This window comes from Nyctibius grandis, chromosome 18 (genome assembly GCF_013368605.1).
Source record: "Nyctibius grandis isolate bNycGra1 chromosome 18, bNycGra1.pri, whole genome shotgun sequence".
NCBI lineage: Eukaryota > Metazoa > Chordata > Aves > Nyctibiiformes > Nyctibiidae > Nyctibius > Nyctibius grandis.
Window position 1 is genome coordinate 268,256 of NC_090675.1, and position 21,774 is coordinate 290,029.

At 45.4% G+C, this 21,774-nt stretch overlaps 1 protein-coding gene across 1 annotated transcript; it reads left to right on the plus strand.

Moving 5' to 3' along the window:
• The first annotated feature begins 536 nt into the window (after nt 1-536).
• LOC137671835 (kelch-like protein 34) lies at nt 537-4,685 on the plus strand. Its single transcript, XM_068415632.1, has 2 exons — nt 537-897; nt 1,045-4,685. Exon 2 carries the CDS (start codon nt 1,156-1,158, stop codon nt 2,938-2,940), a length of 1,785 nt encoding a protein of 594 aa, XP_068271733.1. The 5' UTR covers nt 537-897; nt 1,045-1,155; the 3' UTR covers nt 2,941-4,685.
• The last annotated feature ends 17,089 nt before the right edge of the window (nt 4,686-21,774 follow it).

Genomic DNA, 21,774 nt, shown 5'->3' on the forward strand with positions numbered 1-21,774 from the left:
AACCTAGTTTAAAGACATCTTGATCATCCCCTAGGTCTCCTCCTGCTCCTTGTGGAGGAGGAAGAGGATCCTCCACTACCCGCGGAGCATTAGGCCCGTCCGTTTTCCCCAGGACAGGCAGGGAACAGCACTGCCCGCCATCCTCTTCCTGGGATGCTCTTGTACTCCTTAACCTTTCCACCTCCTCCCTGAGCTGGGCCACCAAGGAGATCAGGTCGTTGACCTGTTTGCACCTCACACAGGTGAGGTCTCCGTTACCCTCGAGTGCCAGGGCCAGGCTCTGGCACTCCCTGCAGCCTGCCACCTGCACCTCTGCATGCTTCTGCGGCAGGTCCGTTTGGGTTGCCATGTCTTTTCTGGCACCCGCAAGGGACTTATGGCCCTGCCGAGTGGAAACCATACCTGCCTGCCCGCCTACCCTGCTCGCCGCCCTGCCTGCGAGAACTGCTGCGCAAACTGCCACGTCCCCTGGGGCTGTGCCCTCCCCCGCCCCGGGACACACACAGTCACTGCTGACTCACACAGTCACTGCTGACTCCCCCTCTCCCCTCTGGGCAGGGACTAGTCCCTCTCCACCCAGAGGCTCTTTATCACCCGATCACAGGGGGTGGTGCTACGCCCCCTCCTCTCCTAATTCGTTGCCGGGAACTTCCTGGTCCAGGCGGGTCTCGGGCTGCTGCTCGGGGGGGCCCGGAGCATGGAAACTGCACGGAAACTGCCCGCCCGCCACGGCCCGATCTCTTCCCGCACCAACCTCAGCCTCCGCCGCTGCTGCCGCCGCTGCCGCCGCTGCCGCCACTGCCGCTGCCGCGGTTGCCAACTGCAACAGCCGACTGCAACGCCGTTGCCGACTGCAACTGCACTTTCATCCTTGCACAAGCAACGGAGGCGAGAAAAGTAAGCATCCTACAGCTGTTACGACATTCAGCTGTTTTTTCTATAAAGGAATGCACTGAATTCACTACAAATCTACTAACTGCCCCCTCCCCCCATGCCAGGCAAGAGACTGATTTATTTTTTTTTGTTTGGGCTTTTCTCTAACAGCTGGAGGTCTGCTGGGCATTCAAGCAATGACTGTTGAGTAGGGCAGCTGTTTCAATATCTAATTGCATTTTAGTTTTAATAACTCAAGGGGAAAGCATTGCATTGCCTACCATGAGCTATTTCCTTTCCTACTGCAAAGCACACTGCACCGCCGTGCTCGCCCAGTACCAGACCCTGAGATCAGAGGGCTTTCTGTGTGATATTGTGCTGAAAGTGAAGGAAAATGAGTTTCCTGCACACAAGTCCTTGCTGGCATGCTGCAGCGACTATTTCCGAGCCATGTTCAAAAGTTATACCAAAGAGTCTAAAGCCAGTGTAATTCACCTGCAAGGTGTCTCACCTGCTGGTCTCCAGCACATCCTGGATTTCATTTACACTTCCTTGTTGCCCCTTTCCTTTGAAAGCCTGGAAGATACCTTGGAAGCTGCAAGCTACTTGCAAGTGACTGATGCTATTGGCTTGTGTAACCAGTATTTAGTTAACAATCTTGCCTTGGAAAACTGCTGCTTCTCCGCCAATGTGGCCAGGAAGTTCTACCTGCCGGACGCCCTAGCAGCAACAGAAAAATACATTGTCAATAATCTCTGGAAGCTGCTGGACTTGGATTTGTCAGGACTGCTTGAGCTGAACTTCGTGTCTTTGCTAGGAGTGGTTGAATCACCAGATCTCCCCATGGTGAAAGAAACCCACCTGCTGAATCTTGTGCTGCTGTGGCTGAAGCAGGATAAATCCAGGCTGGCTCACACAAGCAGCCTTTTAGAGCACATAAGATATGGCCTCATCCCGATGGAAGAGCTGAGAAAAACCTACACACAGTCAGAAGTGCCCCTCTCTGCAGGTATTAAGTGCTTAATCATTAAAGCAATTAATTACCATACCTCTGTTTTCAAACAGCCTGTCCTGCAGGATAAGTCCACCACTCTGAGGAACCAGAAAACTCAGATCATTCTGCTGGGGGGAGGGACAGCAAGTGAGGGGCTTGTCACTGATGTGGTGGCCTTCGACGTTTACAATCACAAATGGCGAGTTCTCACACAGGTGCGGGACAGGGTGCAAAACCACAGCGTGTGTATGGTGGGGAACTTCCTCTACGTCTTGGGTGGGGAAATCGAAAGTGGTGCCCTGGGTGACGCTAAAACCGAGATGTTATCGGTTACGAACAAGGTCCATCGTTACGATCCGAGATTTAACACGTGGACCCAGATCATTGGCATGCTGGAAAAGAGATGCCAGTTCTCTTGTTGTGTCCTAGGCAAGGATATCTTTGCCATTGGTGGAAGGGGTGAGGATGGGTCGCTGCATTCGTCTGTGGAAGTCTACAACATCAGCAGGGACAGATGGACGAAGGCCAGGGAATTGCCATGCAAGATACATGGCCATGCCAGTGCCATCTGCAAGAATACTATATACATCTCGGGTGGCAAGTACTCAGACCCAGCCAACACAAGCAAGGACGTATATTCTCTGAGCTCACTTGAAGGGCAGTGGATGAAACAAGCTCCCATGAGCGTTGCTCGGTTTGGGCATCAGATGGCAACAATCAGAGAAGCCATATTCACCTTTTTAGGATTATATGAACCATTCTCTGAAATAGAAAGATACGACCCTGATCAAAACCAATGGACTCGGTTAAGGCCGCTGATCTATGATCGATTTTGCTATGGCCTGGCAGTGGTAGAGGAAACGGCTCTTCTTATCGGGGGAAAGAAATGGCAAAACTCACGGGAAGTCCCCACGCAAGACGTGGTTGGCTACGACATCGACAATGATGGCTGGGAAGAGATCTGCAAAGCCCCCGTGCCTTGGTGTGGGCTGCAGTGCGCGGTGCTGCAACTCTCTGAGCTGGCCGATGAGCAGGACAGCAAGAGCCAGCAGAAGAGGCCGCCAAACTGCTGAGCTTACGTGCTGGAAGCCGATCTCGCTGAGAAAGGATGTAGCAAGTAGCACATTTAGAGGCGATGAGCGAGGATCGTAATCCTTGACTTTTGAAGAATAATACCTAGATAGCAATTAATAGGTGTTGCAAGTCAGATTTTTCAAAGGTTACAAAACACAATCCGTCTTTTCTGTTTTCTTAATCAGAGGTAATTTTCCCAGCTGGTAAGTGCTATTGAATTTTTATGCTATGGCTAAGCAAAATGAAAGTGAGCTGTATAAAGACTAGAAAATTGATGCCTATGAGAACTAATAATAAGTACTGCCAAGGAAAAGCTATTATTTGATATGCTACATACTAGGCAAGAATGCCTTAGCTAATCAGCATGAAATTACTGGACAGAAAACATGGATTTTTTGATATGTAGACTCAGTTATCGCCATAAATTAAAACAGTGACTGTTTGATAGAAGCCATTTCTCTCTGAGCGGCCTTTGTTGTAGCATGCCTTTCAGATGCTTATTGTGCATTATTTTAAAGACACACACTACCGGTACAGGACATCTATTTTGTATCTGAACCTTGTGTTAGTTTAGACGGCCAGAGCTGAACGGGTATACTTACTATTAGACTCTAAGAAACATGTTACAGGAGTTGCTGTAACTAATGCCTCGATAATCACCTGGGTAGCATACGCTGCTTTATCGTACCTGCTCATAATGGTAAAATTGTTCATAGCTGTTGAACTAGTACACAAGAGATGCCCAAACTCAAAAAACTTTATGTTCATCAAAGACTACGAAGGGGGAGAGGGAGGTAACTGAAGGTTTTCAGAAGTCTTTATTCAGTGTCTGCCTACATCCGAAACAGCAATAGTCTTACTTCTTTTTGGCCATGTTGGCAGAGTTCAAAGGCACAGATTATGGGGGTACTTCAAGGTATGTGGATCTGTGAAATGCAGGTAAAAAGGTCAGATGCTGCAGAATCACTTTGGTATGGAGTAGATTGAATCTCAAGTCAAAAATGTTCGTTTAAAAGCTAAATTTTATTGTACTTCATTTTACAGTGTTCCCTTTCTAGGCTGAGAGTTAATACAATAAAAATATATAGAGAAGAACATTTAATAGTCTTAAAAGAAGGCAGCACAATGAGGAGGACACATGTTCTTTGTCACTAGACTAGCTTAAAAAACTGTAGTGTTTAATTTTCACCTTTAAAGCAATCAAGCTGACTTTACTAGTGTAAAGTGCAGGCAGAATAGCTGTTGCATAGCAACAGATCTAAGTCTTCTGAACTGCCTTGGTTTTGACAAGGAATCAACTACACAATGTGCATATACATCCATCAGATATAAAGAGGGTTTTTTTATATGAATATATTTACTTTTGGTCCAGTAAAACAATAGCAAGAGAATCTAAATGCTTGGAATAATAGCATAATCCATTTCAAGTCAAGCATTTTTTAAGAGAAATTTACAAAAACCTCACAAATTTAATATACAAGTGAGTACCCACGCAGTAGATAAATGTCCAGTTTATACAAACAATATTCTTCTAATGGTACAAATATTACACTGGATCCAGAATTCTATACAAACATTAATACATGATTTGTCATCCATATCTGCTTGAATATAGGATTACTGAAAATGGGCTACAGAAAGGCCACTCTTCTGTACAATTGTGCAAAATCTGCAAAACATTTGCAATCCAAATGCAATAAAATAACAACAAAGTGAGAAAGAGGGGGAGAAAGAGAAAAAGAAAAAGAAAATGAAAGAGAAAGAGAAAACGAAAAAGAAAACAAAAAAGAAAAAGAAAAAGAAAAAGAAAAAGAAAAAGAAAAAGAAAAAGAAAAAGAAAAAGAAAAAGAAAAAGAAAAAGAAAAAGAAAAAGAAAAAGAAAAAGAAAAAGAAAAAGAAAAAGAAAAAGAAAAAGAAAAGAAAAAGAGAGAAAGGGGAGACAGAAAAGGGGGGGCAAGAGAGAGGAATAAAAAGAAAGAAGAAGAGAGAACATAAATCTGTCCATTGCTTCCTTCATTCCTTCATGGATATAATTGCCAGGAAATATCAGAGCTCATAAAGTTTAAAGTACATTCACTGAGCTGTACAGGCGATAGTCTAAAGTTGGTTAAGAGTACAACTCGCTGTAAAAAGTATAAAGGAAGCTTTTCCCTTTTACATGAGCATTATTAAATCATGTCGCGAGTCCTAACTTATGCAGCAGAATACTGAAAGCAGCAGAAATATTTTGTCATGCTCTGATAACTTTTTGAAAACAAGCCCATAAAAAGTAAATTCGTGATTTAAGATTTCCCTTCCACTTTCCTATTCCAGGCATGAGCCTAACTCTAAGGAGCTATTCCTACTCACGTGCACTGGATTGTCTCCAGCACATCTCAAACCACATGGAAGTTTAAAACATGTTAATTGGCTTGTGAACTCAGCAGAACCCAGAGACATCCCTTCCCCTTCAAAAGCAAACCAGAGGCTTTTTTACTCCTCTGTTATTTTTCAGGTTCTGTGCTCAGCTCTGCTCCCATCACACATTTTCCCCGCATACAATACGGCCAAATTTCACAGTTCAGACAACTCATAGGAGAATACTTGAAAAATCCTATTCATTTCTTTTCTATTGTGGAAATTTTCAAAGCGTCTCAGATTTGGAGCATTCTGTTGGGAACCTCTTCCACTGCTGCTTTTCTGGGCAAGAGAAATGCTGCTCTCAAAGATGTTTAAAGTCTACATTTTCTCCTTTGCAAAATCTGCACATTATACTGGTACCTTCAGTACAAAAGCAGCGTAAACGACAGTACCATGACTAATTTTTAAAAAAATCAACCAGATGTGATTAAGAGACAAATAACACATAATTTGGTCTGAAGTAGAATACAAACCAGCATCCCTTTGCACTGATGGTAAACCTTAGCAACAGGCTTTTAAAAAGCACAAGAAATAAGACCTAACCTTTTGATACTTAAATTCACATTAGTCATATCTGTCTGCTGATTTTCACCCTTTTGTGTGTTTGACAAAACTGAAACACAACCACTGCATCACACTTTTTCCCTGTTACTTAAGAAAACTCCTAGAGTTTCTCATTAAATATAAAAATTGGTTTTCTTCCACCACCAAAATAGTACCTGCATTCCAAAAATGCAATGCAATACTGGAATTATATAATATGAAATATCATTGTAAAAGTGACCTTCAATAACAAAACCTTTAGCTTGTGGAACTTCCTGCATGAAGGCCATAGTCTTCCAAAAATGCTTTTAAATACTTTAATAGCTAAAGATCATGTTAGCTATTTCACAGAAGGTAAACACAAGCCGAGCGCTGGTACCATATAAAATATACAAATTCTCATGAAAGACATGGTATCGTTGACCATTGAAGGTGTACTTCACATAGCTGAGTAGTAACATTAAAATATAGTTTACTAGAGCTCCCACATACTGATATAAAAACTACTTTATGCACTTAAGTAAAGGGTTGGAGTATAGCAAATGGACAAAAAGAGAGACCTCTATACATGCGTTTCAATGTAAGAGTGAGTGTGTGCTAAGGAGGCTGTAAGTGCATCAACCTCAGACGAGCCATTAACAGAGTCCCTCGGGGTGCTGCTTTGATAGATGTCCATGAAGAGATCAAGGTACATTTGTTTCCATTCTTGAAAGTCTCTAGACATCAAAGCTGGATTATCCAGAACTTTATCATGAGTTACCATGATGCCATTGCGAAGCAGGCACGTGCCACTCTAGACTGTTGCCTTGTGCAAGAAACAGCAGTTGGCTGTCTTTGGTACTTGCTGCCGTTGCGTTGTCATTTATTGCTGTCATGTACTTTAAGAATGATTTATCAAGGTCCAAACAAGAATGCTGACAGGTTTAGGAAATATGGCTCATGGACAGAAAATAAACAAATTGTGTCTGCTTGGTCCAAAGAATGAAGTCCCAGAAAAGCATGAAAAGGGGCATCTGCTGGAACAAGGGGATGAGCTGGTTTTGGAATTCCCTGGAGGAAAGCAATTCCATTTGAAGGAAGCCGCTGGCATAACATAGCTCAGGTATCAATAAATGCTAACAAGACAGACAATTGAGCACGGCAGCAAGCTGCTGATACTGAACCACAGTTTTGGTATGAGGGATTCTGCCATGGTGCAAAAGCACAGATACAGCATGAACCTCCTGCCACCCCGACATGTCTGAGAGTACTGTGATTTTGTTTCAGTTTCTCACGCTTGTAGAAGTCATGTGGAAAGCCTGTGTATCTTGACGTCTTCTGACAGCCTCCAATCCTGTAAAGACTCATATACCCAGATAATACTACAAGTAGTAGTTGACTTCATTGAGATGCTCTAGTGCAGAAAGTTAATAATGAGTAAGATTTTTTTCAGGATGGGAGCCCCACAGCGTGAAAATAATATTGCTTAAATGCTTCTCTAGGTGACGGAAAACTAAATTAATTAATATTGATAAAGTCCTCTGATGAAAGCTGTTACAAAACCCACTGTACAATTAGCTAGTGACTTAAAATGTGGTAATTTAATATAGTTAAACAGGGTCCCTGGGGAAATCTAGCATATTGTTTGCTGAAATCTCTATCAGGATAGAATTGAAGCTGCTGTAACAAACACAGAAGCTGACAGGGAAGCTAAATGAGCTGTGGTACACGGAATAACCATAAAAATCTTCCAATCTATCACTACTACTATCTATTTATTTAACCAATCCTACTGATTAAATACAATTAAAAGTCTCAATTAAAATACAATTAAAGTCTTGACTCACACAGAAGGGAGAAAAAAAAGGTGAATAGTGCAAGGTATAGTAATATTACAGTCACCTACTGTCAGGAATCACACCTCTAGTATTGCAGTTAAATATGCTGGTGACTTTGTTATTACAAGGAAAGGGAGCCCTGGAAGCATCCTGCTGAGGAAGGTGATCAGGGATCGGATCTTGGTCCGAGAGTGCTGATACAGCACGCAAGATTGTTTCTGGTGGTGGCCTTGGCATGATGTGTCGTTTTCCTTCATAGAAAAATCCACTTCTTTTTGTCTCTTATTTTTGATACTCAAGAGTGTTGTTCAATAGTGAGTAATACTGTCACTTGTGATGGTTTTTTTACTCCACTATTTCCTGAAGGTTCAGCGGCAGACTACGGACTGGACGTAAGAGCACATTCATGACAGCCTACCCAGCAGTGCGGCAAACCAAACCAGAGCTGTTTGCGTTATAGGTTTATTTATTTATTTACTATAGGTTTTAAAATATTTGTTCTAACTAGGAGTGGGAGCATTTTACAGGAGAAAATAAAAAAGAAAGATTTTGCTTCTCTAAAAACAGAATCAAGCAAAGGCCGGGGATGAAATGTTACTCTGATAGGAGCATTTGAAATGCTTCTTTTAGAAAGCATCAAAACATTTCAACCTCTCACACACTGTTTCCCCTAGAAGAAACTGTTTGATGACTCCAAACAACCTTGGGAAGTGCCCGCGAACTGACAGGACTAGCTGAGTGGTGACCAGGAGAAGTCAGGGCAGCCCTGGGGGAGCAGCCAGCCGGCGGGGTGGCAGCTCCATCCCTACTGCCTCTCACACACCGACACACCTGTACACACAACAGCCAGCCACCGCCTGCGCACAGCTGCCCAGTTGTCTCCAGAGCCTTTGGGACCCTCTCACCCAGTCTTGGCTTATACAGTGGTGTATGTTTTCCTGGCCCAATGTGCCCATGTCCTCAGGGTGCTTTTATGAAAGCTCTTGTAGGAAGGCTACAGCTGTTTGGTTTCAAGCATTACTTTTATCCTGTGACTGACTCTGCATCAAGACATAGCCATCTCCACTGGCTGAAAGTTCAGCGCATGCTAAAGTACCCATAAGTAGTGAACCTCAGTCTCCTCAGGTGTTTTGAGGGTTTTTCATCAAGAACCAACAGGGAGGACAGCTTGTGTATAGAAGTCACATTTCTAGTCCACCAGGGGCCACCCGAGGCAAACTCCCATTCAAGCCCATACCATGCAGTACAGCAACTACTCACCTCAGGCTCAAGCAAGAACTCCAGAGACCCAAATCTCCACACCCCATCACAAAAAGTGCGTGCATTTGTATAGATCTTTACACAACCAAAGAATTTTGCAGTCAGCAACTAATCTAGCTGTATCTCTCATAAGTTTATTCCTTTGCCCTTTTTAGGGGGTGGATGTTTTTAAAGTGTTTATTTTTTAAAAGAGATATGGAAGTGAAGAAGAGTTAGAGGCTTTTTATTGATGAAGGTGTTGTGCATCTGTACAGAGCTCCCTAAATCCTCCCATCATGTGCTACCCTGCTTGGAGAGCTGGGTTCATCACTGGATGGGTGTCCAGGACTTATAGAAAAATAGAAATGAGATGCATTTCTCCTTGTCGATTTCTTTCTTGTTAAAACATCTAATGTGTTGAAGGGCAAAACATTCAGTAGCTGAATACTTAAAAATTGGCTAAAATCCCCCGTGGTCTTGATTTTTGTGCTTTCTTAAAAAGTCCATGCAGCAACGAGATCAGATATTTGGGATCCCTCTATCAGTTCATAGCTCTGAACACTGAAATCCACCAGTCTGACAGCTGGGGAATGGGAGTGATTTGCTAAAGGGCAAAGGGAAAAAAGCCACCTCAATCTGACAAGGGAGTATTTTACATCTGTTTCGCTCTTTCTCTTATTCCTTGTTATGCAAGGCAAAAAAGATCTTTCCTTGGGTCTCTTTTCCCCAGCAGCATCACCACGTTGTACCCGCAGGGGATTAGAACAGGGACAGTCTGCTGAAGAAGCGAGCCAGTGCTTTGACTCCATGCCATCTGAATTTACTTTGCTAGGGTGATCTAGAGCCCTGACCAGCAACCAGCCACCACGTCCAGGCTTGCCATTGAAAACCCATGGCTTCCTGAAACACCAAAGGTCCCCACCATGGAGAAGAACAATGTTTGGGTTCAATCCTGACGTTCCATCTTGAATGACAAGTGCCTTTAATGAGCCTAGAAGGCAGCATGGCCTGTGTGGGTTCAAACGCCAGGCTGGGGGGCTTGTGCTGCTGGTGCCTGGAGGTCTACACGGCTGGTGCTCCTCAGGGCTCACCTCCTCGGGCAGGCAGCTGCTGCTCAGTGTGGGCCTCAGAGGGACTGCGGGCAGGGGACTTCTACCTTTGCCCCCAATGGGAACAGCTCTGAGGCATTTGCCTGCCCTGTCATTTTGCAAGTCCTGAGCATGTTTGACCTGGAAAGAAAGGTGGCAGGGGGGAGATACCTAAACCCCTCCACCCAGAGTTATGCAGGAAAAAAAAAGAAAACTAAAAGCGAGCTTTACGAGGTCAGAATGTGTAGCCCGCCCAGAGCTACTATTCCTGGTAGAAATTAGACCCTGAAGGGCCCGGGTGAAAATCAGGGATAATCCCATATGCGTGCTTCTAATTGGGACAAACTTAAAGTGAGAAAGCTGAGCAAGTCAGCTCTGGCCCATCCCTGGGGGCTCTGAGTTTGTTCCCAACTGGTAACCGAGAGCACAATCATGCAAAGCCTCCTCTACAAACAGATTTATTGTGTTTATTACGGCCAAACTGGGGGAATCTATTTTCGTCACCACTTTGTGCGAATGTGTCACCCTTGTGATTTCCAGACAGGTCATTCCAAGTCAGCTGCTTTGGCTGTCGGTGGAAGCTCCTCCGTCCGTCCACCCGGTCTCTGGTCCCTCTGCTTGCCCGCCTGGGGTCGGCTCCCGGGCAAAGGGGACGAGGGGATGCGCCTGTGGCTATTCTGGTAGCTGTGAGTTATGGCGGTGTCATGTGAAGCAAAGAGCCCAGAAATGCATGTCAAATCAAACCAGTGACTAATCATGATATTTTGGTTGTCTTAGTGCCTGCCAGGCAAAGATTTATGGGCTTAGAAAATCTTCACGTAATAATCCCCAGGCGCTGATTTGATCTTCAGTGGAGGCTTCCTAAGAGAGTGCAAAAAGAGGACGAAGAGGGGGCTGCTGTCCCGGGGGCGGTGAGGTGTGATCTTACCTGAGTTTGAAATACAAACAAGAGAGGAGAAAAAACAGTTCTCCCTTCTCTTCTGTGTCTGCTCAGAGCCATGCACTGGCAGCCAGAGAGGATCCATTTGATCTGCCTGCGGAGCAAGAAGGGTCGAGGGCAACGGCTGAGCAGACACAAAGTGTCATTTGTTGGGATTGTCATCTAGCTCCCTCATCTGTCACCTGATGGCCAGCCAAGCAAGTGCTCAGCACAACTGTAGACCATTCACAGAATCACAGAATCAACCAGGTTGGAAGAGACCTCAGGGATCATCGAGTCCAACCGTTGCCCTTACACCACCCTGTCAACTAGACCAGGGCACTAAGTGCCATGTCCAGTCTTTTCTTAAACACCTCCAGAGACGGTGACTCCACCACCTCCCTGGGCAGCCCCTTCCAATGGCTAATAACCCTTTCTGGAAAGAAATTCTTCCTGATGTCCAACCTGAACCTCCCCTGGCGGAGCTTGAGGCTGTGCCCTCTTGTCCTATCGCTAGTTGCCCGGGAGAAGAGGCCGACTCCCACTGTGCTACAACCTCCCTTCAGGTAGTTGTAGACTGCAATAAGGTCACCTCGGAGCCTCCTCTTCTCCAGGCTAAACAACCCCAGCTCCCTCAGCCGTTCCTCGTAGGTCAGACCCTCCAGACCCTTCACCAGCTTGGTCGCCCTCCTCTGGACTCGCTCCAACACCTCAACATCTTCTTGAAGTGCGGGGCCCAGAACTGGACACAGTACTCAAGATGCGGCCTCACCAGTGCCAAGTAGAGAGGGACGATCACTTCCCTAGACCGGCTGGCTACACTCTTCCTAATAGAGGCCAGGATGCCATTGGCCTTCTTGGCCACCTGGGCACACTGCTGGCTCATGTTTAGCCGGCTGTCGATCAGCATCCCCAGGTCTCTTTCCACCGGGCCCCTTTCTAACCACTCTTCCCCCAGCCTGTAGCACTGCGTGGGGTTGTTGTGGCCCAAGTGTAAGACCCGGCACTTGTTCTTGTTGAACCTCATGCCGTTGGTCTCGGCCCATCTATCTAACCTGTCCAAATCCTTCTGTAGGGCCTTCCTACCCTCCAGCAGATCGACACTCCCACCCAGCTTGGTGTCATCTGCAAATTTACTGAGGGTGCACTCAATCCCTACATCTAGATCATCTATAAAGATATTGAACAGCACCGGCCCCAGAACTGAGCCCTGGGGAACACCGCTAGTGACCGGCCGCCAGTTGGACTTTGCCCCATTTGCCACCACTCTCTGGGCTCAGACAGCCAGCCAGTTTTTAACCCATTTAAGAGTCCACCCATCCAAGGCCCCGGGCAGCCAGTTTGTACAGGAGGATGCTGTGGGAGACAGTGTGGAATGCCTTACTGAAGTCTAGATAGACTACATCCACAGCCCTGCCCTCATCTACTAAGCGGGTCACTTTGTCATAGAAGGAGACCAGGTTGGTCGAGCAGGACCTGCCTTTCATGAATCCATGTTGGCTGGCCCCGATGCCCCCATTGTCCTGCATGTGCCGTGTAATGGCACTCAGGATGATCTGTTCCATCACCTTGCCTGGCACCAAGGTCAGGCTGACAGGCCTATAGTTCCCTGGATCATCCTTCCGCCCCTTCTTGTAGATGGGCGTTACATTTGCTAATTTCCAGTCAGCTGGAACTTCTCCAGTTAACCAGGACTGCCGGTAGATAACCGAGAGTGGTTTGGCAAGTTCATTTGCCAGTTCCTTCATTACTCTGGGGTGAATCCCATGTGGGCCCATAGCCTTGTGGGTGTCCAACTGGCACAGCAGGTCACTAACCGTCTCCTTCTGGATCATGGGAGGTTCACACAGCCCCCCGTCCCTAACTTCAGGCTCTGGGGGCTGAGTCTCCTGAGGACAAGCGATCTTGACATTAAAGACCGAGGCAAAGAAGGCATTGAGCACCTCTGCCTTTTCCTCATCCCCTGACACTACACTACCCTCCTCATTCAGCAAGTGGTGGAGCCTCTCCTTGACCCTCCTTTTGCTGTTGATGTATTTGTAAAAGCTTTTTTTGTTGTCTTTGACTGCAGCAGCCAAATCGAGCTCTAATTGAGCTTTGGCCCTTCTAATCTTCTCCCTACATGACCTGGCCACGTCCCTGTAGACCTCCCAAGTTACCCGACCCTCCTTCCAGAGCAAGTAGGCTCTCTTTTTTTCCTTAAGTTCTAGTCTAAGTTCCCTGTTTAACCAGGCCGGTCTTTTTCCCCGACGGCTTGCCTTCCTACACACTGGGACAGCCTGCTCCTGAATATTTAACAATTCCCTTTTGAAGCATGTCCAGCCTTCCTGGACTCCTTTGCCCTCCAGGACCGATTCCCAAGGGACTCGGTCCACCAGACTCTTAAACAGGCTAAAGTCAGCCCGCCGGAAATCTAAGGCAGAAGTTCTACTCTTGCCCCTCCTTACTTCCCCCACTATCGAAAACTCTAACATTTCATGGTCGCTACTCCCAAGACGGCCACCGACCCTCACATCTCCCACTAGTCCTTCTCTCTTCACAAACAACAGGTCAAGCAGGGCCCCTCCTCTACTGGGCTCATTTACCACTTGCATGAGGAAGTTGTCCTCCACACATTCGAGGAACCTCCTAGATTGCTTCCTCTCTGCCATGTTGTATTTCCAGCAGACATCCGGCAAGTTGAAGTCGCCCATGAGCACAAGGGCAGGCGACTGGGCGGCTTCTGACAGCCGCTTGTAAAACGCCTCGTTCCCCTGCTCATCCTGGTTGGGTGGTCTGTAACAGACTCCCACCGTAATGTCCGCCCTGCTGTTCCCCCTGATCTTCACCCATAAACATTCAACCTTGTCATCCTCACCATCTTCCTCAATTTCAACACAGTCCAAGCACTCCCTAACATATAGCGCTACCCCACCGCCTCTCCTGCTTCGCCTGTCCCTCTTAAAGAGCTTATAGCCATCCATAGTTGCACTCCAGTCATGAGAGTCATCCCACCACGTTTCTGTGATGGCAACCACATCATAACCTTCCTGCTGTACAGTGGCCTCCAGCTCCTCCTGTTTGTTGCCCATACTGCGTGCATTGGTGTAAACGCACTTCAGCTGGGCTAGCGGCCTTGCCCCCGACGCAGGCCTGTCACCCCTAGGTTTATTTGTGGCTGCCCTGGTCTTATCCCCCTCCCCCATCGAACCTAGTTTAAAGACCTCTTGATCAGCCCTGCCAACTTCTGGGCCATAACCCTTTTCCCCTTCTGACTCAGCTGTTCCCCATCCAGCATAAGCAGGCCCAGTGTCATGAAAGCTGCCCCGTGGTCAACAAACCCAAAATCCCACCTCCGGCACCAGTCTCTTAGCCACATATTAATCTGTTGTACTTTCATAGTCTTTTTCCTATTTTCACCAAATACCAAAGGAATTGAAGAGAATATCACCTGCGCACCTACCCCCTTTACCAAACGCCCCAGGGCCCTGAAGTTCCTTTTGATTGCCCTGGGACTTCTCTCTTCAATCTCATCCCTACCCACCTGGAATACTAATAGTGTATAGTAGTCAGAGGGCCTCACCAGTTGAGGAATCCTCCTGGCAATATCCCTTACCGAGCCCCAGGGAGGCAGCAGACTTCCCTGTGAGTCGGGTCTGGCCTGCATATGGGGCCCTCCGTTCCCCTTAGCAGGGAGTCGCCTATAACAATTACTTGTCTTTTCTTCTTTTTGGAGCTTGTTGCAACCCTCTTACTCCGTTGCTTCTGTTCACGTAGTCCCGTAGAGGGTCTTTCACCTAGATTCGTGTCTTCCCGACACTCAGGAAGACGCTCAGGCTCCAGCACCTCATACCTATTCTGCAGGGGGACCGTGAAACCGTGAAAACAAACCGTGAAAACAACAGCCTAAGCATTTTGCCCTGTTGTGTCTCAGGGAGCTGGAAACCTTCTACCCGCAAGAAACTCTTACAGCAGTTACCATGGCGACACTGGTAATAGATATTTAAAGGCAGCTCAGTCATAATCACATCTATTAGAATCAGGAGGCTTTAGTAAGAAAGACACAAAAAGCTTGAAACCAGGGAACCAACGAGGATTAGTGATGGTGTAAGTGGACAAGAAATTTAAGAGAGAGATCTGCTTGTACCACCATTTAGCTGGACACAAAGGACTCCTGTTCAAATTTGAAATGGCACTGAAGCTTGCAGAGTAAACTATTTTTAGTCAGTCATTTGAAAACTGGTTCTGAAAGCCTCATTTCAATAGTGGTAGCTCTATAAAGCCTTTCAGAGTGGTCGTTGCTAGAAGTAGAATAAAAAGCTGTGCTACAGCTCATCCCACATTAGAACCAGGCTGCTGGAAATCCCCCGGCCTGCCAACATCACCTGGAGGGTTCCTTCCAACAGAGGAACGTCGGTGGTGGCTGCAGGTAATGTTGCTCTCTGCACCCACCCCAATGGCCTGACGCCAGGGAACCGATGAGCCCCGTTCCTGCAACGCAGCCACAAACTCAGCTCCAAAGGCACCTTGCCTCCCCACCTGGAGGGTAAGGGAGCCTAAGGAATAGTGTTGTGCTGCTTTTCAGACGTTATTATGCAGTGAGAAAACTTGCATCTGGATAAACATGAAGCTCACTGAGCTGAAGAGGTATTTTTGGTTATATAAATGTTAAATAAATTATTTCTTCAGGTTCTAGTATGTAGCGTTCCAGTCCACTGGAACGCAACGAAGAGAATCTGCAGAATCAGATCTCTAGATATGAAGCCACTTCACCAAGTCGGCTAAGCCTGTGTAACAGTCATCAAGTTGATATTTCCTTTCGCTTTTTACTGCGTATTTCCATGACAACATTCCCCCACTATCAACTTCTTTATATTAGAAAGGTCTCTCAAAAGAGAATTCAGGCTTCTATAGCAACAGCTAAAATCCCTGGGAGATGATGATGTCTGAAACTTTATACAGACCTGTTGTTAGACCGTGAGTTACAACACAAATGCATTTTGAATTTCATAGGTGAAAACAAAAGCATGTGTAATGTTAGGGAAATTGGGAAGAGGCAAAGAAGTGACTCGCTGAAAGGGGACGAACACAAAGAAACCACCTTACTTTCAAAAATGACGTGCACTTTGAGACAAAAAGAGAGAAGAGAGAAGATGGGATCAAACAATCGTCTTGAAAACCCACATCCTGCTGCTTCCGTCTGAGTGACAAAACAGAGTCACAAGGAACAAGTCTGCTGATCCTAAAAGGGGATTTTATTGAAACATCTCTCTCTCTGCAGTCTATCTTATATTGGCCTAAAGAAAAACAATTAAAAAATCAGTGAGTCAGGGTGCCTTTTCAGTTTAACTCCCATATACCTGCCACCCAGCTACAATCTAGTCTTTTTTCAGTACTTCAGCTGTTTGCCATGGTAGTGACAGTATTCTCCAACACGGAAAGCCTTCCTACCTCAGAAGAAAAAAAAAAAATAACTGCACTCTCAAACAAATCAATTGGTTAAACTCATATAAAAGGGAATTACAGAAGTTAAAGCAACTTTCCTTCACTGAGTAGGTATCTTTCACAAAGCACGTCTCCAGTGCCCTTTCAAACCTAAAAACTTTTAAACAACCAAAAAAAAAAACCCACTACATGAGACACAGGAAATCATCAGCCTTAGGTATAGATGAGAAGACGCTAGAATGGAAACATCAAGTGGTGCTGCCAGAATCGGAGCCCAACCGGCCCCGACATAATTCCTTTTGTAGCCACTGGAAACCTCTTTGCTACCTGAGAGGCAAAGTCGGCAGTGTGACCCACTGCAAAGCAACCATACTTTCCTCTGCTTGTGGTGTGATTGAAAGCTTCTCCTTTTTTTGTGAAAATACCCATTAATTTATCCCCTCATCCTCTCATTCCCCTCAATCATCACAGCTCTGGTAAGGGAAAAAGGTGCCGACAGGTAGGCATGAGTGAAAAAGAATGGATTTAATCTAATTATTGTTGACTTCCACCTTCAGTCACTTCCTGCCCAGTTAAATAACTTCAGAAAAGACTCTGGAACTGGAAGTTTTACAAAATAAAGTTGAGTGCTACGAAAAGTTATTCTCCTTTTTTTTAAATAGCAATGCCAAAAATGACAGCCAAAGCCTACTCAAAACTTGGGAACTCTACAACTAAGAGGCAAAAACAGGATTTCAGACAAAAGCCCCATTATTGTTGAGTTTTATCCTGTCTGGAGAATATTGAAGTGTGGGAAAAAGACTGAGTCACTGTAAAGGTCAAGTGAAATGCAATTATTTAATATCCCCACGTGCTGCCCTCTGCTGATACACACACGAAACAAAATGTTTCATCTGGGACTAGGTAAGGTTAAAAATAACCTGAGCTCTTCTGCTGGACTTCACAGCTCCAAGATGAAAGTGTGATTTCAGGCACAGCATTCAGACAGTGCGAGTCTGGTAAAGGAGAAGGATCAAATGCATTGGCTACACACGTCTGCAATAACAAAGGTTCACAGGTTTATAAAAAAGAACCAGCTGAAACTTTCATTTGAACAACTTATTTATCAAAGAAATGTTGAACTCAGATTCTCGCCCCAAGCCTTAATCCTCCATCAGATTTCACTCACATGAGAAGTCTGCTCAGGCAGATATTCAAATACTCAGGAACGTGTATTTGTTCATATGTAAAACACAGAACAGCATGAATGGGAAAAGGAGAAAACTATTTAAACACCTAAGGGGAGGGAAATATAACATATATATTTATATAGGAATATTTATAAATAAATATAGGTGCTTTATATAATTATATTTACAAAATATTTGCTTGTAAAAATATTATATTTACTAACAAACAGTAACTTGGCATTTTTTCCAAAACCCGGGAACAGAGAAAAGAAAGTCAAAACAATATTCCAGCTACACATGTACACTCTCAGTGCTCAGATTCCAAATCCAACATAGCTTTTTTTCCTGTTATGCCTTTGGAAAATAGGCTTTGCAGTGTGACTTCAAGATCAGCCCAACTAGGTTATTTGGATCAAGGAGAAGATTGAAATCTAAAGTTCGGTCTCCTTGGGGAGATCAGCCTGCCAGCAACCTTCTCTACTTAGTGAAGATACTGTTTTAGGAGATTTTCACAGCACACTTTTCAACTGTTTCTGACCTTAAATAAAAGAAAACCAACCGACAAACAAAAAAAAAGGAGTAAAAAAAAGAGTGGAGAGGGAAGAGGACTGGGCAGGGGGACCCGGCTAGTCCTGCCAGTAGAGGGCAGTGGAATTTAAGAGGAAAGTTGTTGAAAACGAACTTCGTATAATGAAATATTTGAAGTGGTAAAACCATCGATTTAAATTGTTACTTGAACCTAACTATCCAGTGCTAGACCAAAACATAAGCAAGACAAAGTGCTAAAAAAGAAAGAAAAGAAAATTGATTACTTCAGTATCTCTAAAGAGTTGCATTTCAGGAAGATTTTATACTTATTGTATTGTTTAAAAATAATTATTAAATTTTTAAGTAATTTTCAGTTATTGAAATACACTATTTCAAAGCATTCTATTGAAATAATCACAGCTATTTCTCAGGGGTTTAAAAATCTAGGGGTAATTTTTAAAATTAAAATAGAAAAATATCAAAAAAGAAGTCAAGAAAGCTATTTTTTAAGGCATACCTATCTTCACTTGTGCCAAGCTGAACAGGAAAGCGGTTCTAGTCCACAAGAACAAGAAAGTAAAACAGGCTAAGCAAAATGCAACACAAGCAAAGCATGCAGAAGACTTTTAATGTTCACAGCACCTTGTTTACCAAGAGTAAAAAGCATAAAAGAAACATTTCTCACCTCATTACCAAACAGAACAAGCATCCAAGAGCCAAGGTTCCTGTGTGATTTGACACAAACTAAGTTTGCATTTTGTGATAGAAAGACACATTTTGGTTATTCCCTAAGCCTTTCTGAGACATACCGTCCTGAAGTAAAATTGCTGCTTTACGCCAGAGGCAGCCAGGGTTTCCTCCAAAAGGGCACAAGAGATGGCCTGATACGCTAGTGTTGTCACCTCGCCTGTGGAAAACATGGAAGAGTGGAGATACCTTTTCCGAGGTCAGGCTGGGAGCTCCTATGCTGAGGTGCCATGGGGCTCTTCAGCTCTTACCTGAGACGGCGCTTGAAGGCTGTCAGGATAACCCACAAGCTGTTGGGGTAACCCGAAGGCTGTTGGGGGAACCCAAAGGCTGTTGGGGTAGCCCGCAGGCTGCCTGGGCTCCAGCGAGCAGCCCCCCAGGTGCACCACAGCACGGACCCACCCCACCACGGGGCAGGGGCTTCGGCAGGAGCTGGTCTCTGCACCATCAACACCAGCAGCACCTGGGCTCGGCGCCCACCGCGGTTACCACCATCTTTCTTGGCCATCACAGCTTTTCAGCTTTGAGACCTGTCTTCAGAACCGCTGTTCTCTGACAGAACGAGCAGAAGTGAATGCAATAGCGAAGTCCTTTTCAGTTCATGCCCTGAATGTATTGGCAAGGATAGGCATTACTTTTTAAAACCCTAGCTACAAGTTCTTGCTGTTACTTCAAAATATCAAACAGCGTGTTGCAACATGGTAATTTGAGCGTCTAAAAATTCCATATGCAGAAGGGAATCCTTTGATGAAAGTTCTTAAGTAACAAGCCTATTTTCTTCTTGCCCCTACAGCAAGAAATGACCTTGTGTAGCTCAATGGTGAATCTATCATCCATTTTCTTAAATTGGAAAATTAGCCTGTTAGGAATTTTGGCATTGCCTTTTCACAGAATCAATGAGGTTGGAAGAGCCCTCTGGGATGATCGAGTCCGACCATTGACCTGACACCACCATGGCAACTAGACCATGGCACTAAGTCGACACTTTTAATTGAAAGACACAATTATTTCTTAACTCATCTAGAAGAAAAGCGTATCTGCTTGCACAATGGAGCAGAACAAAGAGATCTCTGCACTAGTGAAAAACTAGCGTGCTCTGGCTATGGAAACAGCACGCCTTTGTCAGCAGCGTGCTGCGGCTCTCACCCGTGCTGAGAACCGGGCTGCACGGCCACGCTCGGTGTTGTGCTCATGTGGTTATAACGCCTTTAAAATCTCTGGGCTGGCTCCAGTGCACAGGCTCACCTGAGAATCTCTGCCCTACCACTGCATTGCACCATATGGATTTGTCTTACCTCTCCCGGTGACCCATTCCTTCCTCTTCTCCTGGCCCTGCAAGTCTGATGTTTGAGAGTGCAGGGGGCCATCTGCTGAGAACAGAGGGAAAAACATCCTCATTTAATTTCTCTTCATATTAGTATAGAGAGCGAGCATTTGTTCTGTATTTAATTGTTGACTCTGCTTTTTATTTCCACAGTATCGTGGAAAGTCAGACTGGACGAATAGTGTTATTAGTGGCTGCATCACAGGAGGAGCAATCGGCTTCAGAGGTTGGTGGTGCCTGCTATGAACTATTTCTGTGATAGGACTGTAAATTGGTTAGGTAGCATGTGGTGTTTTTAATGGAACACACACTACAAATCACTTTGCATGGGGTTATGGTGATGTCAGCATGAGAGTGTGTTCCAGACTGGCAGAACTGCTATCACCTCTATCACTTTCCTGTCAGTTTGAAAGATAAGGGTGGGTAGGGAAGGCTTGGTCAGACGGGACAGTGAGATTGGAGGAAAATCAACAGAAGTGACTTGAAAGAAATATCAGGAAATGGTGTTAGCTATCCACACTCTTCTGTGGTGGTGTGGGGAGGGAGCCAAAAATACATACCAAGCAACTCTCTGAAGCTACAGCTCTTGGGTTAACAGAGCTCTACTTATATATAGTTTCACTGGCAGTAACTCTCTTAATTTGCACAGTGTGTAAAATGCTTCCCTCTTTTCTCCTGTATCAAATCAAATAGACAATTCTATTTAGCTGTAAAAGTGCAGGAGTACTGACTGGGATTTGAGTCCAGCAGGCACTAGTAGGGACTTTGGGAAGTCCTGAGTGCTACCAATATCTGGAGAGAAAAAATGTGTAGGAAGAGGGCTGCTCTGCTCATCAGAAACACCAAACTTCTCTCACCACTCCTCAAGGAAAAAAACCTGTCCACAGTGCATAAAAGATAAGTGCTCTTGAAAGTGCTTCTAATTGAGCTTGTTAAGTTGTGCCTGTCCTGGACCTAATTCTCTTAGGGCTTTCAAAGCAGTAGCTGCTCTTCCTATCCCTCCCTAGTCCAACAGCAAAGCCACTCAGATCAGAGCGCACTGAAATCAGCAATGGCCACTGGCATTTTCTCTTCCAGCCCTTGGCTGGAGACTGAGCCACACAGCGCCCAGCCAGCGCACCGTGCTAGTCCAGCCGTAAGAAAGTCCCACGTGTGCCAGGTTCCCCCCTCACCTCGGGCAGTGGTAGTGCCAGTGTCCCCTGGTAGAGGACTGCCAAGTCCTGCAGGTGTGAGCTCTCCAAGCCAGTACAGCATAAGTGAGTTACTGAGAAGTAAAATAACTTTCCTATTTTGTCTTGTTCTTCCCCACCCTTTTTGCATCGCAGCTGGTTTGAAGGCAGGGGTCATCGGCTGCGGTGGATTCGCCGCTTTCTCCGCCACAATCGATTACTATCTGTGGTAACAGCGGGACCCCGTGGGAGCAAGCTTCCCTTTTGGTCCAGTGCTGCTGCTAAGAGCCTGCATCACGGCAGAACCATCAGCCTTACCTTTCCACTGCCTTCGGGGTCCTGAGCAGTGCAAGCTGGATGGCATTGGCTGCTTTTCCTGAATGACTAACAATAATCTGGCTCTGAGCCCTGGCGTGCTGCTTCAGGCAGACTTGCAGGAGTACGCGAGGATGGAGCCAGGCGCAGT

Coding starts and splice junctions, on each gene's coding strand:
- LOC137671835 (XM_068415632.1), top strand. CDS start 1,156: ATGAGCTATTTCCTTTCCTACTGCAAAGCACACTGCACCGCCGTGCTC.